The following is a 20,122-nucleotide window of genomic DNA, read 5'->3' on the forward strand; positions in this document are numbered from 1 at the left end:
GAACTTGCAGTAGAATGTCTGTGTCTGCCTCTAGCTCCTCCCACCCTGTTTCAGGAGAACTTGCAGTAGAATGCCTGTGCCTGCCTCTAGCTCCTCCCACCCTGTTTCAGGAGAACTTGCAGTAGAATGCAAATTAATTTAAAAGTTATTCTTTAAGTCCTAGCAAAAGAATAATAAAGATCGATTATGTAACGGGTCTGGGAGGCGGAACCTCTGAGCAACTATACAAGGGGGCGGTCCTTGTAAGGAAGCAGGTGGCTCCCAGGGAAGACGGGCAGGTTATCACGGCAAGTGACAGGGACAGTCTCTGGGTAGAAGGGCAGGTAGTCACGGCAAGTGACAGGGACAGTCTCTGGGTAGAAGGGCAGGTAGTCACGGCAAGTGACAGGGACAGTCTCTGGGTAGAAGGGCAGGTAGTCACAGCAAGTGACAGGGACAGTCTCTGGGTAGAAGGACGGGTACTCACGGCAAGTGACAGGGACAGTCTCTGGACAGGCAGGTGGTCACGGAAAGTGACAGCGGAGCCTCCAGGTAGGCTAGCAGGCAGGTAGCAGATGAGCGCTCCCAGGTGAGCAGACAAGAGTCTCTGGACAGGCAGGTGGTCACGGCAAGTGACGGCGGAGCCTCCAGGTAGGCTAGCAGGCAGGTAGCAGACGAGCGCTCCCAGGTGAGCGGGCAGGCTGGTCCATAGACAGACTGACAGGTGTCGGAAGGCAGACCGTCGGACCGCAGGCTTGCAAGCAGGTAAACGGATATCTGGCAGGTATCAAGCAGGAATCTGGCAGGTGACTGGCAGGTAACAGGCAGGAATCTGGCAGGAGACTGGCAGGTAACAGGCAGGAATCTGGCAGGTGACTGGCAGGTAACTGGAAACAGGACCTGAGGGCTGAAGCAGAGTGAAGGCTTTGCAACAACATTGCTCGGGCACCTCCATTTTGGAGGAGGTGCCTTATATATGGTGAAGTCCTCCGGCCATTGGCCGGGGACTCCTTAGGACGGCGCGCGCGGCCCCTTTAAGAGAGGGGGAGCGCGCGCGCGCCCTAAGCATCGGGGCCGGGAAGCAGCACACGCTGCCAGCACAGCGGGAGGAAGACGCCGGGCACAAAGCGGAAAGGTGAGGGGAACAGCGTCCCTGCCTAGCAGGAGGCAGGGACGCCGACGCTACAGTACCCCCCCCTTTAGGCCCCCCCTTTTTTAGGCCAGAGAGAAATTTATCAAGGATGAGAGGGGCATGGATGTTCTCCCGGGACTCCCACGTTCTCTCCTCAGGACCAAACCCCTTCCAATCTACCAGAAAAAAGGTTTTTCCTCTTACCCTTTTGGTGGCCAGAATGTTCTCTACCTCAAACTCGTTCTCAGCGGAAACCGGAGCAGGAGGCGTACCTGTAGACTTGGAAAAAGAGTTAAGTACCACGGGTTTGAGGAGAGATACATGGAAGGAGTTAGGGATCCGTAAGTTGGCCGGGAGTTTTAATTTATAGGCCACCGGGTTGATCTGTCTGATAACTTCCAGTGGGCCGATGAACCGAGGCCCTAACTTGTAGGAGGGAATCTTGAGCCGGACATATTTGGACGAGAGCCAGACTTTATCTCCAGGACGGAATTGTGGAGGATCCAGGCGTTTCTTGTCAGCGTGTTTTTTCATCCGTTCGGACGACTGAAGGAGTGCGGATCGGGTACTCTCCCAAATGGAGGAGAATTCGCGAACGAGAGATTCCGCAGCCGGATTGTCCACCGAGGTGGAGACGGGAAATGGGATCCGAGGATGCTGACCGAAGACTACAAAAAACGGGGATTTGGAGGAAGATTCGCTCTCGTGATTATTGTAAGAAAATTCGGCCCATGGCAGGAGATCCACCTAGTCCGAATGGTGGGCATTAACGAAGTGCCGGAGGTAACTGGTCAGGTTCTGATTGATCCGCCCCACTTGACCATTGGACTGTGGATGGTAAGCGGAGGAGAAATCCAGAGTGACGTCAAGCAACTTACATGTGGCTCTCCAGAAGCGTGAGGTGAACTGAACCCCACGATCTGACACGATGTGGAGGGGCAGGCCATGGAGATGGAAGATGTGGCGGATAAAGTCTTTAGCCAGTTCGGGTGCAGACGGGAGACCCGGCAGGGGAATGAAGTGCGCCATCTTGGAGAAGCGATCAGCGACCACCCAAATGACCGTACAACCGGCAGAAACAGGAAGATCCGTTATAAAGTCCATAGCAATATGCTGCCACGGGGCAGCAGGTACTGGAAGAGGAAAAAGGCGACCAGCAGGCAGGTGTCTCGGAACTTTGTTGCGGGCGCAGGACACACAGGCAGAAACAAAGTCTATTACATCCTTGTGCAGGGTAGGCCACCAGTAATGCCGGGTAATGAGCTGGAGGGTCTTTTTCTGACCGGCGTGGCCAGCTAGCTTAGACGAATGACCCCAGTGTAGGACCTTCTTCCGATCAGGTACAGTTACAAACGTCTTACCGGGAGGGAGACGATTTAGATTCACGGGAGCCACTTGCATTACTCTGGCGGGATCAATGATGTGCTTAGGTTCCTCCTCTAGATTAGACACCAGGAAGGATCGGGACAAGGCGTCAGCTTTGATGTTTTTGTCTGCCGGACGAAAATGAAGAACAAAATCAAAGCGGGCAAAAAACAAGGACCACCGGGCTTGGCGCGGGTTAAGTCTCTGGGCGCTCTGAAGGTAAGCCAAGTTCTTGTGGTCCGTGTAAATTATTACCGGGTGAAGAGCCCCCTCGAGCAGGTAACGCCAATCCTCCAGTGCCAGCTTAATGGCTAACAATTCACGGTCTCCAATAGAATAGTTGCGCTCAGAAGAGGAGAAGAGTTTGGAGAAAAAACCACAGGTTACCATTCTCCCGGAAGATGACTTTTGGGTAAGTACCGCCCCAGCTCCGGAGGAGGAAGCGTCAATTTCTAGGAAGAATTGTTTGTTGCCGTCCGGACGATGCAGCACCGGGGCGGAGGAGAAGGCCTGTTTTAAGGAAAGAAAGGCCTCCTCAGCTTCGGGCGGCCATCTTCTGGGATTAGTACCCTTACGGGTGAGCGCAGAGATAGGGGCAGTCCGGGAAGAGAAGTGCGGTATGAAGAGGCGGTAATAGTTGGCGAAGCCCAGGAACCGCTGAATAGCCTTCAACCCCTCTGGTCGGGGCCACTTCTGGATGGCAGACAGTTTCTCAGGATCCATTTGTAGGCCGGTCTGAGAGATTATGTAGCCCAGAAATGGAAGAGAGGTCTGCTCAAAGATGCACTTCTCATATTTAGCGTAGAGGTGGTTCTGCCTGAGCCTGAGCAGGACCTGACGAACATCCCTCCGGTGAGTAGGAAGGTCCGGAGAGAAGACCAAGATGTCGTCCAGGTACACCACCACGCAGGAGTAGAGAAGGTCACGGAAGATGTCATTGACCAACTCTTGAAAGACGGCAGGAGCGTTACAGAGACCAAAGGGCATTACCAGATATTCATAGTGGCCGTCCCGGGTGTTGAATGCCGTCTTCCACTCATCCCCCTGACGGATACAGACCAGGTTATACGCCCCACGGAGATCCAGTTTGGTGAAGATTCTAGCCCCCCTCAGGCGGTCAAATAATTCAGGAATGAGCGGGAGGGGGTATTTATTGTTCACTGTAATCTGGTTAAGGCCTCTATAATCTATACATGGACGGAGTGAGCCGTCCTTCTTTTTGACGAAGAAGAAGCCTGCTCCCGCCGGGGAGATAGATTTCCGGATAAATCCCCGGGCCAGATTCTCCTCAATATATTCTGACATGGACCGGGTCTCCGCTGCGGACAAAGGGTAGATACGCCCACGGGGAGGAGTAGAGCCGGGAATCGGGTCGATTGGACAATCGTATGGTCTATGAGGGGGTAATGTCTCTGCTTCTTTTTTATTGAAGACATCCGCATAAGACCAATAGGGAACCGGTAGACCGGGTAGACTGACTGGGGTAGGAGAAGGACGAGCAGGATGAACGGGAACTAGACAAGTCCTATGGCAGTCCTGTCCCCAGCGAAGGACTTCTCCGGTCTGCCAGTCAAGCACGGGTGCATGTTTCTGGAGCCAAGGTAGGCCTAACAAGAGTGCGTGAGAGAGTCCAGGCAGAACATGAAAGGAGATGCTCTCAGAATGCAGCATTCCCACCTGCAGAGTTATGGATTCAGTGATGAGTTGGATGGGATGTGGTAAGAGGCCCCCATCCACGGCGGCGACAGATAAAGGTACGGCCAGAGGTTTGGTGGGAATGCGGTATCTCTCTACCAGAGACTGAGAAATGAGATTTCCAGCAGCTCCTGAGTCAAGTTGAGCCAATTCGAAATAGCGGTTCTCTCCGCAGGTGATGGAGACTGACAGCATCAGAGATGGAGAGGGTTTACTTTTGTCTAGGGCGACCTCTCTGAGCGATCCTAGACACAGGCGTTTCCCGACCTCTCTGGGCAGGAACGGATCCGGTGCTCCTTACTGCCACAGTAGAAGCAGCTCCCCTCGGCACGGCGTAAGTCTTGACGGGTTTTGACCATCTTGGTCTGGTCGACCTGCATAGGCTCAGGTGAGTGTGCCTGGGGAGTAACGGAGGGAGTGACGGGTTTCTGGAAGGTGGGGGCTAGACGTGGAAACCTCCTCTCACGGGTAACCTCTCTGGCGCGCTCCTGGAATCGGATGTCAATCCGGGTGGCAAGTGTTATTAAGTCGTCGAGAGTGGTAGGAATGTCCCGACCGGCGAGTTCATCTTTAATACGGCCGGACAGACCCTCCCAGAAGACAGACACCAGAGCTTCGTTATCCCAGGCCAGCTCCGAAGCAAGGGTACGGAACCGTATGGCATATTGGCCCACGGTGAGATCTCCTTGACGGAGGCGTAGCAGAGACGATGCGGATGAGGTCTTCCGTCCGGGTTCGTCGAAGACTTTCCGGAAAGCCGTGAGAAAGGCTGGCAGGTCGGACACCAGGGGATCTCCTCTCTCCCACAGAGGATTTAGCCAAGCCAGAGCCTCCCCCGTGAGGTGGGACATGATAAAGGCTACTTTGGACCGGTCGGAGATAAACTGGTGGGACAAGAGTTCAAAGTGCAGGGTGCACTGGTTTATGAAGCCCCGAGCTTGAGCGGAGTCACCTCCGAAACGAGGAGGTGCAGAAAACCGGGGTCCGGGACAGGATACCATGGTATTGGTGGGCAGCGGCGCTGCCGGGTTGCGAGTCATGACACTAGCGGTGGTTGCAGGTGGAGCAGACAGAGTGTCCAGGCGAGAGTTGACACTCCGCAGGTGACTCAGGATGGACTCCTGTTGGGACCTCTGATGGGACAGTTCATGACATAGGTCCGAGAGCGAGGGAGCTTGGGTGCCACCGGATTCCATGGCCCGAGCAAACTGTAATGGGTCTGGGAGGCGGAACCTCTGAGAAACTATACAAGGGGGCGGTCCTTGTAAGGAAGCGGGTGGCTCCCAGGGAAGACGGGCAGGTTATCACGGCAAGTGACAGGGACAGTCTCTGGGTAGAAGGGCAGGTAGTCACGGCAAGTGACAGGGACAGTCTCTGGGTAGAAGGGCAGGTAGTCACGGCAAGTGACAGGGACAGTCTCTGGGTAGAAGGGCAGGTAGTCACGGCAAGTGACAGGGACAGTCTCTGGGTAGAAGGGCAGGTAGTCACAGCAAGTGACAGGGACAGTCTCTGGACAGGCAGGTGGTCACGGCTAGTGACGGCAGAGCCTCCAGGTAGGCTAGCAGGCAGGTAGCAGGTGAGCGCTCCTAGGTGAGCAGGCGAGAGTCTCTGGACAGGCAGGTGGTCACGGCAAGTGACAGCGGAGCCTCCAGGTAGGCTAGCAGGCAGGTAGCAGATGAGCGCTCCCAGGTGAGCAGACAGGAGTCTCTGGACAGGCAGGTGGTCACGGCAAGTGACGGCGGAGCCTCCAGGTAGGCTAGCAGGCAGGTAGCAGACGAGCGCTCCCAGGTGAGCAGGCAGGCTGGTCCATAGACAGACTGACAGGTGTCGGAAGGCAGACCGTCGGACCGCAGGCTTGCAAGCAGGTAAACGGATATCTGGCAGGTATCAAGCAGGAATCTGGCAGGTGACTGGCAGGTAACAGGCAGGAATCTGGCAGGAATCTGGCAGGTGACTGGCAGGTAACAGGCAGGAATCTGGCAGGTGACTGGCAGGTAACAGGCAGGAATCTGGCAGGTGACTGGCAGGTAACTGGAAGGAATCTGGCAGGTGACTGGCAGGTAACTGGAAACAGGACCTGAGGGCTGAAGCAGAGTGAAGGCTTTGCAACAACATTGCTCGGGCACCTCCATTTTGGAGGAGGTGCCTTATATATGGTGAAGTCCTCCGGCCATTGGCCGGGGACTCCTTAGGACGGCGCGCGCGGCCCCTTTAAGAGAGGGGGAGCGCGCGCGCCCTAAGCACCAGGGCCGGGAAGCAGCGCGCGCTGCCAGCAGAGCGGGAAGAAGACGCCGGGCACAGAGCGGAGAGGTGAGGGGAACAGCGTCCCTGCCTAGCAGGAGGCAGGGACGCCGACGCTACAGATTAGAAATCCAAAAGTGGTTCAATATTATTTATAGAAAAATATCATGCAAGTTCCTCTCCAGTAACAACATATAGACTGTGTAAATACCACTGGGAATATATTTATATATGTCAACTATCTTGAAATGCTCTGGAAGCTTCCCGAAAAAAGGTGGGTACCTCCTGGATGTCAACATCTGTAAAAGTTGGCAAAGTGAAAGATTCCTGTAAGTGATGGCAAGATGCTCTGCCTGATGATGGAAAAGGAGACTTGGGTAAAAAAAAATCCCTAGATCCTCTAAAAAGACATCTATGAAAGTTGGCTAATAAGAATACAAGCAATAAAATGCAAATATTGAAGACTACACACAATCACTTAAATGTCCAAAGCCTCTCACCTAGCCAAATCAGATCTCATACTTTGCACTGAGGGGCAATATCCCGAAACACTGTGTCTGTAACTTGAGATTCTGATTTGGCTTTTATCCGAAGTCACATTTCAAAGCTTGTTAAGGGGTCAATAGTGACTTGTAGGATTGCTGCTTCCAACAGGTGGCGTTATAGAATTCAAGTCCTCTTCCTCTCTGAAGAGGCAATTTTGTATATTAAATACCCATTGTGAGTCAAGAAAAGTAATTTTTCATGAACTCTCTGAAAGAAGTATGCAGTGTTTTAATTGCATCGTGTAGCCAGTCCTCAGGGAAGACATTCTATGTTTTATTTTTCCAGTATGAACAGGCAAGCAGGTGTCTATGGTGTCTTTCCAGTTCAGACAGGTAGTCTCCATCTTAAGAAAAAAAAAAAGAAAAAATTAGGATGCTTCAAAAATCTAAAAATTGCATCTGGAACAGGGCTGTGATTAAATTCTGTCACTTGGGATATATTCTGACTTGTACGGTGAATTCTTGCTTATCTGCAGCTGTGTTATGATTTACATTCACTATAGACAGATAACACCTTGAGGCTTTCGAGGTCTCAGTCATGTAATGGGTGCAAGATGCGTTCTGACACATAATCTCGCAAACAAGGATGAATTTTTAATCTAAATACCATTCGGTTAAGATCAGTCATTATCAACACGTTCAGTAATTACACCATTTCTTAAAATAAATAGGTGTAATTGCTAGGTAAATCATTGTGACAACACTTGTGGCCTAAACAGTGCATAGAAACAGGTCACAATGTAGGTGTGGTCCTATTAACCCAAAAATCAGCTCCGAGCTCGAGGATGGCACAGTGATGGACACAGGCCCAGCGGGGTATTGGTGTTGTCCCTTCGGGAACATTTATAGGATATGCTATAAAGGTTCGAGACTTGCATGTGTCTTGGAATGAGGGCCCTGTTGCCAGCTATCAGGAATGGAGAGGTGCATGGTTGACCAACCTCTTCATCCGACTCCTCCTAGCCACAATCTTGTGGCCAATGACAGAACTGGTGATAAGCATTTAAAGGCTCCCATATAAGTTGTCCAAACTCATTGATTTCTACAGAATTGGGTGACCATCTAGAGTAAATGAGGGTGTCCCATAACAGATTGTCAGGGGACATAAGGATCGTTCGGTTGGCATTCAATAGCCAGAGCCTTTTGTTTGACAAGGATTTTGACAGCAGCGCTCTCCTAGAAAACATAGGAACATTTGGCTGAGTTGAATCTGGAGAGAGAACAGTCAACCGAGTAATCACTTGGCTGACAGCTATCTAATTTATATGGTGATCTTAACACCGAACAATTATCACTGATTCTATGGACAGGTGATAATTTAAGTAGATCGAAAATTTGTTTTATGGTTACACCTCATGTTGAGGCACTCCGCTTGGCAGTTACACCATATTATCAGCAGTCTCTAAATTTAGTGGTTGCACTTCTAGCAGGCACAGAGTCAAGCAATTAAAGGAACCCACAGGACTAGTCTCTTTAACACGTATAGCAGGTAGTTGCCACCTTTTAGATGCCCAACATCTTTGAGTAGAAGGCAGCTATCACGGAATACCATAAAAATATCACAATGGGATCTGTACACCTCAGATTTCACCAGGACAATTTGTAATATGTATTCACAGATACACATTGCAACAGACTTAGGAGACTCTTGGACCTCACAGGTCTCCTGGTGCAGGTCACAGAGGCTCACTATACAGACTTCAGCTGCTTACTGTCTCGGGCCACAGCAGAGTCACAGCTACAGTGGGGAAAAAAGTATTTAGTCAACCACCAATTGTGCAAGTTCTCCCACTTAAAAAGATGAGAGAGGCCTGTAATTGACATCATAGGTAGACCTCAACTATGAGAGACAAAATGAGAAAGCAAATGCTGAAAATCACATTGTCTGATTTGGAAATAATTTTTTTTCAAATTTTGGTGGAAAAAAAAAAAGTATTTGGTCACCTAAAATGGTTAATCTCAATACTTTGTTATATATCCTTTGTTGGCAATGACAGAGGTCAGACGATTTCTGTAAGTCTTCACAAGGTTGGCACACACTGTTGCTGGTATGTTGGCCCATTCCTCCATGCAGATCTCCTCTAGAGCAGTGATGTTTTGGGGCTGTCACTGGGCAACACAGACTTTCAACTCCCTCCAAAGATTTTTTTTTATAGGGTTTAGATCTGGAGACGGGCTAGGCCACTCCAGGACCTTGAAATGCTTCTTACGAAGCCACTCCTTCGTTGCCCTGGCAGTGTTCTTGGGATCATTGTCATGCTGAAAGACCCAACCATGTTTCATCTTCAATGCCCTTGCTGATGGAAGGAGGTTTGCACTCAAAATCTCACGACACATGACCCCATTCATTCTTTCATGTACATGGATCAGTCGTCCTGGTCCCTTGGCAGAGAAACAGCCCCAAAGCATGATGTTGACACCCCCATGCTTCACAGTAGGTATGGTATTCTTTGGATGCAACTTAGCATTCTTTCTCCTCCAAACACGACGAGTTGTGTTTCTACCAAACAGTTCTATTTTGATTTCCTCTGACCATATGACATTCTCCCAATACTCTTCTGGATCATCCAAATGCTCTCTAGCAAACTTCAGACGGGCCCGGACATGTAATGGCTTAAGTAGGGGGACACGTCAGGCACTGCACGATCTGAGTTCCTGGCGGCGTAGTGTGTTACTGATGGTAGCCTGTTTAACGTTGGTCCCAGCTCTCTGCAGGTCATTCACTAGGTCCCCCTGTGTGGTTCTGGGATTTTTGCTCACCGTTCTTGAGATCATTTTGACCCCACGGAGTGAGATCTTGTGTGGAGCCCCAGATTGAGGGAGATTATCAGTGGTCTTGTATGTCTTCCATTTTCTAATTATTGCTCCCACAGTTGATTTCTTCACACCAAGCTGCTTGCCTATTGCAGATTCAGTCTTCCCAGCCTGGTGCAGGGCTACAATTTTGTTTCTGGAGTCCTTCCACAGCTCTTTGGTCTTCACCATAGTGGAATTTAGAGTGTGACTGTTTGAGGTTGCGGACAGGTGTCTTTTTATACTGATAACAAGTTCAAACAGGTGCCAGTACTACAGGTAATGAGTGGAGGACAGAGGAGCCTCTTAAAGAAGAAGTTACAGGTCTGTGAGAGCCAGAAATCTTGCTTGTTTGTAGGTGACCAAATACTTATTTTCCACCAAAATTTGAAAAAATGTCTTTCCAAATCAGACAATGTGATTTCCAGGATTTGTTTTCTCATTTTGTCTCTCATAGTTGAGGTCTACCTATGATGTCAATTACAGGCCTCTCTCATCTTTTTAAGTGGGAGAACTTGTACAACTGGTGGCTGACTAAATACTTTTTTTTCCCCTCTGTATATCACTCTCTCGGGCGTCAGCAGAGTCGCAGCTATATCACTCTGTGTCGGGCCACTGCGCCATTCACCACGGGCCACAGCTTTCCTTGCTGTCTAAAGCCATGCTACCTTGCCACAGTTGGTCTTAAGTTTTGTATAAGCTGCTTTAGGGTTCCTCTAAATGGACTGGCCCAGGGTAAATGACGCGCCCCCTGGGCCATGGGGTACTCTGTGCCGGTCGTTGCTAGGGGAGATGTCACAGTGGTGGTGACCCGGTCCGTGACCCAGGGCAATCAATCAAAAGGGGAATATTTACAGGGGAATTAAAGTTCTTATATAAAGTTTGTGACGCCACCTGTGGTATGCGGCTAAAGGGAGCCGCCGCTGCTGAGCAGGTCCTCTGGAGCTGTTGTTAATGCAGCAGAGTTGGTTTAGCTCTCCACAGGTAGAGCTCAGCTCCAGGGCTGTGCTGAGATGTTATGGATGTTGCTGTAGCACTCATGCAGTGTAGTACAGGGGGTGATGGCGCAGAAATAATTTCACAGACAGTGGGGTGCAGTTTTCAGGGTTTACTCACAGTTGTTAAGTTCCTCAGGTTATACTTTCCGGACTACGACCTCCTACGTCGCGCTGTGTTCACCAGGCAGGGGTTCAGCAAACTCCCAGGTGTTTCAAGAGTGCCTGACAGGACCCCGTTCTATATGCCCTTCTCAGCCGTCTTCCTGCGCTGGCCCTCACCCTTCTTGCCCTGCGCCTCGCCAAACAATGTCCCAAGCCGGTATCCTCGGATCTTTCTTGGCAACCTAGAGTTCCCTGGATCCTATGTGGTTACCTTTTTGGCGACTTGAGTGCGGATGTGGCAACTGTACCCTGAAAGTACAGAAGCCTCCGGTTTCCAGTTGTAATTCTCACTAGTTAGGGGCCGGTCCCCTCTGCGACTCAATCCCTCCACCGCCTGGCAGATTCAGGCGTACGGGTGGCCTCCAGCTCTGCCTGTACCCCTGGGATCCCTTTCACGTTCCCGGAGCCTTTCTCCTGCTCCTCTCTCTCTCTCTTCAGTCTTGGGCCTCTCTGGCTAGGCCCTCCTCCTGAGCAGAGCTCCTGCTCCCACTACTTCTCCTCTCAGATTGATCTCACTGACTGCTCTGACTCCCAAGATGGCTTCCCACTTTATACTATTCCCAACAAGTGCTCCCCTGATTTACTTCCTCCACCCACACCCACTACATGGTTCCCCCCAGTCCAGCCAGAGACAGGGCTCAGCAGGGAATGACGCAGCTTGCCGTTCCTGCTGGTCTGGGGTAGTGTAGTGTTGGATGCAGGTGTTGGGGTCCCGGGCAGTACTCCATCCTTACCTGAGAGTGAGATACCACACCTCTGAGTAAGATGCAGTACCTCTGTGGTGACTGAATCCTCAGGGGCGCCACATAAACATTCTCTGTCAGGGTGTGCCTCCACATCTGAAGCCACCAACAGGGAATCGCCAGGGAGCTGAACTATATGGCTAGGTGCCTGATTTCAGGTAAATCTCTGGAACTGCTAATCAGAGCTCAGGGCATTAACTCCAGATGTATTATTCCGTACTCATATACAGAAAATGGAAATATTAAAGTGAAGTTGACATTTCAAGTGACTTTTCATTAAAAGCACTCAGGTGTACATGAGAAATAACCTGATATCTGGCCATTACCTGACTTGTACTTTGCATTTTTTCACCAGTTTTCCCCTCTGTTTTAGTTAGCACTGAGCTAGTGGGTGGATTCTTCTGTGATGTCTCCTATGCAAAGTATACCCAGACTAAAAATGGAAAGAGATGTTTTCCCTTCTTATCGCACAGACAGAAGCAGCAGTGGCATGGAGGAGATTTTACAGCAATACTGAGCTGTGTGGCTGTGAATCCAGCACTGATGTTAAATATATTTGATATAAGGGGCAATGATAACTCATGCATTTTTCTTTAATAAAAAATATATGCCAAAGTTTTTTATATTCACATTTACTATTGATTTAATGGAATGAACTTAACAGATGATACATGCTCCACGAATCACGGACAGCATGTATCGGACACAGGTTTTATAGTTTCAGCCTAGTCTGTTTTACTCTTAAATGTTGCAGCATTTAGGAGTAAAATATACCTGGCTAAACTGATACAGCCAGTGTCTGATATATGCTGTTCCTGTTTTCAGCAGCATGCATTGCCTGTTAGGTTCCCTTTTAAGCAAACTTTTCTGAAATTACAGTGACTGAAGAAAGGGGACTCCTGCTCTATATTAACAAACTGAAGATTGGTCCTTAACTTTTTTTTGTGGGAAAACCCCTTTATCAGCTATGCATTAAAGAAGTGATAACTTGCTGACCTCACTGATCTAGAGAGCAGGGCTCTAGAGTCCGTCTCCAGCAGTCCTATAGGCAATGACTAGAGCGGAGAATTGCAGGTGTAAGCATTGCTACTCTTCACAGACACTTTTTCGGGTTACAGTGTTCTACAAGTTATCATCAGTCCTATTGATTTGTAATCACTTTCTTTCATGGGAAAACCCTTTTTTAGAGTGAGTCTGTCCTAGGACTGTTTTATGCTTTGTATTTGTCCAGCCTTCTGAGCTCTCATGCTATATTTTGTAGGTGAAATTTGTCAGGATGATAACTTGCTAACGAGAATATTTTTTTTTCTTTTGTGTTTCTTTTAATAGACTGAGGAATATAAGCGTCCCTTATTATCTGCAAGGGGCGTTTTGGCCAAAGCTGCTTCTCTCCCACCTGACCATTTACCCCCAGACTTCCCAAGGATAGTTTCGGGGACCCCATCAGAACGAGTTTCACCTCTCCGGCCATGCAGACCTTCGCCTGCGGGTTCACCACGTAGTCGCCCCATCCAAACCAGCTCCACCAACCTCCATTTAAGTCAGGACTCATTTAATAAAATTCCACTGAGCAACCAGGACTCGACGGTGGTAACCCATGAACAGTTCAAGACAGCACTTCGGATGGTGGTAGATAAAGGAGATCCACGTCTGCTTTTAGAGGATTATGTAAAAATCGGGGAAGGATCAACTGGAGTTGTTTGCATTGCTCGAGAGAAGCACAGTGGGCGCCAGGTGGCAGTAAAAATGATGGACCTAAGAAAGCAACAGAGGAGAGAACTTCTGTTTAATGAGGTGAGTGCTACTGGTCCATATAACCAAATGTTTAAGGTTTGTCGGTGTGGACCTATGTGGTCTGATTTATACACCCTATTAGGGCATATGAATATACTAGAAGGAAGTCGGGAGCTTTAGACCTCCTCTCGATAAGGGAGCGTAGAAGGATACTGCCCGTTCATTTCCGTGAGCACCCTCTAAAGGTATGTTCACACAGAGCTATTTTTTTACCAGGATTTTGGAGCAGATTCTGCTCCACAATTCACACAAGAAAACTTAAAATACAGCATTGAGATCAATATTTCATGACTGCTGGATTGGGAGGCCTGTGAGACGCCTCTTACCTGATGGTATCCCTTGCTCTTTTGATTAGCCAGGCTGACTTGCAATCAATGAAGTTATTAATGGCTGTCTGAGAAATGTTCTGTCATACTGAATGTACTTGGGCAAATCATCAAGATCCGCTGCCAATAGCTCCCTGTGCAATTGCCAACTAAAGACGTCCCAGATGTGCTCGATTGGGGACAAGTCCGGAGATGCTGTAGGACATGGTAGCACATATAGGCCACCAAGCTGCTCACAGTAGCGCGAGCAACACATGTTGAAAAAATGGCTCCTGGGACAGTTTGGAGAAATGGCCGTACCTCTGATTCCATGATCAAATCGATGTAACTCCGAGCTGTTGATGTACCAGGAATTAAGACTAGAGGGTCCACCACACACCATAATCCTGGGTGAAGGATTTGTGTGATTTTATTTAGCCCTCGTGTAGGCCCCATCATGGCATTGCCCATATGGTCTCCAGACCAATCTCCGGCTATCATTGCTTCCAAGCTCACTGAAGAGGACAGACCTCCATTGCCGACTTGCTCTGCACCATGATAGCGGTGGCATGAGGTCAATGGAAAACCTGTAGCTGGACGTCTGGCTCGTAGCCCGATGTCGTACAAACACCTGATGGTTTGTGTAGACCCTGTGTGATGTCTTAGTCTTGGTACGTAACGTCTAATTTCATTTTCAGTACAGAATGGATCATTTGCGTAACCAGTGATGAGGCCATATCTCCAAGAATATAACCGTTTACATACTTAGCGCAGCTCCGGAGATATTATTCATAGAGCATCTTTCTTCGGCCTCGTCTCCGGCTCCATTGTATATTGTTAGATTGACTCGCTTGTTTAGCTTTACATTCCCTTTTCAGTGCATGATACTATTAGTCATCGCGGTTACATTTTCCTTTTATGTTTCTTTGGCAGCGCGTTTCTGTGATTATTGACACAAGGTTGTCCTTTGTGTGGTATGTAGGTTGTCATCATGCGGGATTATCAGCATGCCAACGTGGTGGAGATGTACAAGAGCTATCTGGTGGGAGAAGAACTGTGGGTTATGATGGAGTATGTGCAAGGAGGCGCTCTGACTGATATTGTATCACAAACCAGGTATGAGCACGCTAATGTCAGATAATCCCATGGCATGATAATAATCCGATAGTACAATAAACAATGGTGATATCCAGAACTTGCATATGTCAATAGATACTGGATTATTAAGTGGTATCTCTATCTCAATTTCTCAAATATATATAGCACTAATGGTTCAGCGATGACATCCATAAGTAATCACAAATACATTTTTGTAGTCTAACCCCTTATTGTCCCGATCGTTCGGCCGGCAGCTATGTCTCTAACCTGACTCCCACATATAAGGGAGCACGCGTGTGTTCCCTATGAGAGAGCTGCCACCAGACATATCCGGCGGCTGCTCATCTCTTGGAGAACAAAGGGATTGGCAGTCCAAAATCCGACATGCAGGATCCTTATGTACCCCGATATCTGTTGAGGGAGATTCAGGCGCCCAATACACATTTTAAAGGGAACCTGTCACCAGAAAAAAACGCTATAAACCTGCGGATATGGTGCTAAATTGCAAGTTAATAGCGTTATTAACCTGACAAATACTGTGGCGAGAAAATTAACTTTATTCCCCCCGTCAGCATTCCAGTTTCAGACACGGGGGTGGATCGGGCTCAGTCACCATTCCTGAGTATAGAGCGCGGCGACTGTAACTGCACCCCTGTACTGACTGACACTGATTCCGCATTGGGGCCAGCTGTCAGTCAGGGCCGGCTGTTAGTTGGGGCCGGGGACACTGTTGCAGCCACAGCTTGGTGTGATCAGGAGGGGTGACTGAACCTGGAGCACTGCCAAGGAGAATAAAGTTAATTTTCTCCCCTCAGAATTCGGGTAAGTGCAGGTGACGCGCCCCCTGGGCCATGTTCAAGGGATACCCGGAGCCGGATCTGGATGGGGGTAGTAGTCCTTGTGGCGGTGACCCGGTCCGTGCCCAGGGTGTCAAACTAAGTGTGTGGCAGTCTTGGTAGATGTTGTTTCTGTGTCGACTACGCCACCCGTTGATTTGCGGTCACAAGGCCGCCGCTGCAGAACAGTCCGCTGAGGCCGGTAGTATGTGTGCAGCAATGGTGGTATAACCCCCAACGGGAGGGGTATGGCCTCAGGGCAGCTGGTGCGGATGATGGGGGTAGTGATAGTGCAGAAAGGAGAGTCAGAGACGTGAGATGCAGTTTCAGGGTTTTTACTCACAGGTGTTCCTTCTGTCACTCTGGCCTTGAGTGACCACCCGAGCCGTGCTGCATCCACCAGGTGCGGGACTCGGCTAACCCCCAGGCAGTTCCGGAGCGTGGTCCTGAGCTTCCCTCTCACTCTCTTTCTCCTGGCCGTCCCCACCAGGGATCCACCTTTGTTCGGTTCCCTTGGGCCTTCTATGGTAAAACCTTCTCTGGCTTTCCTGACCCTACTCTTGGTGTACCTTCCTGGTGGATGTGGTGAGGGTCGTGGCAAAACTTGACCACGACCTCCGGTTCCTGGTTAAGGGTTACTTTTGCCTCCGCCAGCTTGGGATCCGGTGCCCTCTTCTGCCAACCCTTCACCCTTTTTAGCTCACTCGTGGGATCTCAGGGTTCCCTCTTGGTCTTATGCCTCTGGGCCTTTCTTCTTCCTCTCTGCTTCAGGCCTGGCCCTGGAGCTGGGCCCAGCCGGAGCCACAGCTCCTTGTCAGCCCTCCTGGCTGAACTCTCCTTCAGCTTCCCCTCAGGCTGAACTCGACCCTATTTCTAGATGGTGCCCACCATATATACTCCCTCTATGTGTGAGCCCAGGTGACCAGCACCCAATGGGCTCCTATCTCTATGCCCAGAGCCCCTCCCCTATCTGCCCCTACACTACTGGGATGTTCCACCCCCCCTCCCACTCCAGCCAGGGACAGACGCTGTCGTACCTGCACATCTACTTGGTGGGAGTACCGTAGTTCTGTCCCCCGGAAATGGGATGTATGTAGTTCATGCAGCCTACTAAGCTCAGTCCCACACTCCATCCTTACCCGGGAGTGGAATACCACACCTCTGGTTTGAGGTGCAATACCCCTGTAGCAGCCGAGTCCTCAGGGTGCTACATTCCCCCCTGGTAAATCACAGCACGTCCTCGGGCTGTAAAAGAATAAAACATACCAAAACATACAAACTTTTTTAAAACATACACCAACATATAAAACATTTTCCTTAGTCCTAATAAAACATCTGACAAATGCCACCGGAACTCTTTTGGCACATTAGACATATTATTGCTCTAGCAGCATAAAATTTTCAATATAACTTTTCCATATAAAACTCTTTTATATAAAATGTTCTTGAATTTCTGGCCACTGTGCACTTGTGACCAGGTAAAAGTGCAACAGTACAAAAACAGTTCCTTATAAAACCGGTAGGGGGCGCCTTAAGAAGCGCAACTATTTACAGGGGTATGGCCGCTCTCAGTCCTCGGCCAATGGGAATAAAGGGATGGCTGCTCACAGTCCTCAGCCTGTTAAGGGATAGGGACACACGGGCAACAGTTTGCTGGTCCCTACGGGGACTATACTTTACTGGTAACAGTTCTTGTACCCTTACGGGTAACTATTTACAGCTTCACTGTACCGTACTTTAGTAACGGCATCCTCCTGCTCCTTCCCGCGGGTAGTCTTCAAACCCGTCCGGGTCCTCTTGACCTTCCTCAAACCGCAGCTCCTCCTCAGTCAATCTGTGCACATGGAGAGCATATGGACCTTTGGCACATTGATGCCGGGTGAAGGTGACCTCATCACCCAGGTAAAGATCACGTCCTCTGTGTCCCTCCGGCAGATGGCTCTCGACGTCCCTGCGGGTGACAAAGACGTCGCCGGGGGTTCTGTGGTCCCGGATAAAACCCCAACCGTGCTGCAGTTGAAACTTGATTACGGTCCCGGTGGCGCGGGGACCATGGGCTGCACGGGGGTTTCGTCTGGTCCGGCTTTTCTGTTCCGCACTCTGTATTTGCAGCCGCTCCTCGTGGACCCGCCTTTCTCGCCGTTCCCGGTCGAAGACCTCCAGCTGTTGCCGGCAGCACTCTGCTCGCTGGGCTGCGGCCGCCCGAGTCTCGTGGGTGAACCCAATGAGGTTTTCTCCGGTGGGGTCCCATTCGAATTGGGCCTCCTCCAACGGGAGCGGGGTGATCTTGGCGGGCGCCGGAGCCGGAATCAGGGGCTCACACAGAGGCCTTTCCTTCCGGAGTCGGGGATGGAGGTACTCCGGTGGCCACTCAAAGGGCTGCCCATCCGGGCAAGTGTGCTGGGCGAACAGGTCTTCACCCAAGGGTAGCACGGTGGAGGTTGAGGGCGCGATGGTAGTAGTGGCGCCCGGATTCACCAGGCCTTGCGACCAGGCCGGTGGCGCTCTAAAGGTAAAGGGCACTGTGGAGACGGCGGCGCCCGGGGGCACTCGGCCCTGCGACCAGGCCAGTGACTTGGTGGAGATAGAGGGCTCTGTTGGAACTGCGGCGCCCGGGGGTACTCGGCCCTGCGACCAGGCCGGAGGCGTCTCCTGCTTGGCCGCGCTCGGGGTTGAGGCGCGTGACGTCACAGGGGGCGCGGCTCCTGCTTGAGGCCTAGTCTGGAGCGGGGGCGGTGCAGCGACGGGCACGGTAGGGGGAATTTCGGGCTCTGCGACGGGGAGCTGGGGCAGACTCACGGTTTCTAGGCTTGGGGTAGTGACGTCCCCTTTACCTGCCTCCATCTCTTCAGCTCCTTCCACGGCGTCGTCTCCGGCCTTCATTCCTCCTGCACCATCCTCAGAGGCGGTCAGACTCCTCGTCTCGGGTGGCGTGCTCCGCTGGCGGGTTCCAGCCTGCTGGGCCATCTCCCTACTCCACTCAGTCAGCGTTTCTCGCTGCACCTGGGCCATCCTCCGTGCGAGGCCCTCCAGCGCGGTCTGTGCACGCTCCCGGTCTCGGGGGAGTTGTGCCAGGATCTCCACCAGGTCTTGTGGGGTGGTGGCTTGCAACAGGCTCCTGACCACAGGGTCGGTGCTGCCTGACTCTCCCTCCATCTCCGGGTGCGACCTCTCCAGACTCCTCCAGGCTGCACCCATCCTCACTCTTTTGTTCTTGATCCGCCCATACTGAGGGCGGTCCTGGGGCAACTTGGTGATTGTCAGTTCAAGGGGCAGACCCCCCACGCTGACGGACATCTCAATCATTGCAGTCTCTGCTGGTGGGGGCGGTTTCCGCTTTTGGCGCCATTCCCGGACCTGGCCCACGATGGGAGGTGGCCTCTTGCCATCCTCTGGCACGCCCATAATGGCGTCCGCTCTGCCAGGGTGGGAAATCGTCTCAGATGGCGGGAATCGTCTCCTAATGGCGGGAAACTCCGTGGATGGCGGGAAAAGGCTGCAGATGGCGGGCAAACGGCGGGAAACGACCCGAGATGGCGTCCGATGGCGGGGACCCTCCGGAACCGGCGGGAGACTTCTTCTTACGGTAAATATGAACTTTTCTTCAGGCACGCAGTACCCGTCGGTTGCGGGCACGTAATCCTGCCGACTACGCCAAAGTTGACGCGCCCCCTGGGCCATGTTCAAGGGATACCCGGAACCGGATCTGGATGGGGGTAGTAGTCCTTGTGGCGGTGACCCGGTCCGTGCCCAGGGTGTCAAACTAAGTGTGTGGCAGTCTTGGTAGATGTTGTTTCTGTGTCGACTACGCCACCCGTTGATTTGCGGTCACAAGGCCACCGCTGCAGAACAGTCCGCTGAGGCCGGTAGTATGTGTGCAGCAATGGTGGTATAACCCCCAACGGGAGGGGTATGGCCTCAGGGCAGCTGGTGCGGATGATGGGGGTAGTGATAGTGCAGAAAGGAGAGTCAGAGACGTGAGATGCAGTTTCAGGGTTTTTACTCACAGGTGTTCCTTCTGTCACTCTGGCCTTGAGTGACCACCCGAGCCGTGTTGCATCCACCAGGTGCGGGACTCTGCTAACCCCCAGGCAGTTCCGGAGCGTGGTCCTGAGCTTCCCTCTCACTCTCTTTCTCCTGGCCGTCCCCACCAGGGATCCACCTTTGTTCGGTTCCCTTGGGCCTTCTATGGTAAAACCTTCTCTGGCTTTCCTGACCCTACTCTTGGTGTACCTTCCTGGTGGATGTGGTGAGGGTCGTGGCAAAACTTGACCACGACCTCCGGTTCCTGGTTAAGGGTTACTTTTGCCTCCGCCAGCTTGGGATCCGGTGCCCTCTTCTGCCAACCCTTCACCCTTTTTAGCTCACTCGTGGGATCTCAGGGTTCCCTCTTGGTCTTATGCCTCTGGGCCTTTCTTCTTCCTCTCTGCTGCAGG

General features: G+C 51.2%; 1 protein-coding gene across 7 annotated transcripts in view; it reads left to right on the plus strand.

Annotated features, from left to right (window-relative positions):
• PAK6 (p21 (RAC1) activated kinase 6) overlaps positions 1–20,122 on the plus strand; it is a 97,213-nt gene that overhangs the window by 62,567 nt on the left and 14,524 nt on the right. For all 7 annotated transcript variants that reach the window (XM_073639191.1, XM_073639189.1, XM_073639195.1 and 4 more), the window contains 2 exons: positions 12,983–13,447; positions 14,735–14,868. In XM_073639191.1, the coding sequence (XP_073495292.1) occupies positions 12,983–13,447; positions 14,735–14,868 (599 nt within the window). The remainder of the gene's footprint in view (positions 1–12,982; positions 13,448–14,734; positions 14,869–20,122) is intronic.

The sequence above is a fragment of the Phyllobates terribilis genome, unplaced genomic scaffold, assembly GCF_046119375.1.
Source record: "Phyllobates terribilis strain yellow unplaced genomic scaffold, ASM4611937v1 Scaffold_7__3_contigs__length_470593459, whole genome shotgun sequence".
NCBI classification, from domain to species: domain Eukaryota; kingdom Metazoa; phylum Chordata; class Amphibia; order Anura; family Dendrobatidae; genus Phyllobates; species Phyllobates terribilis.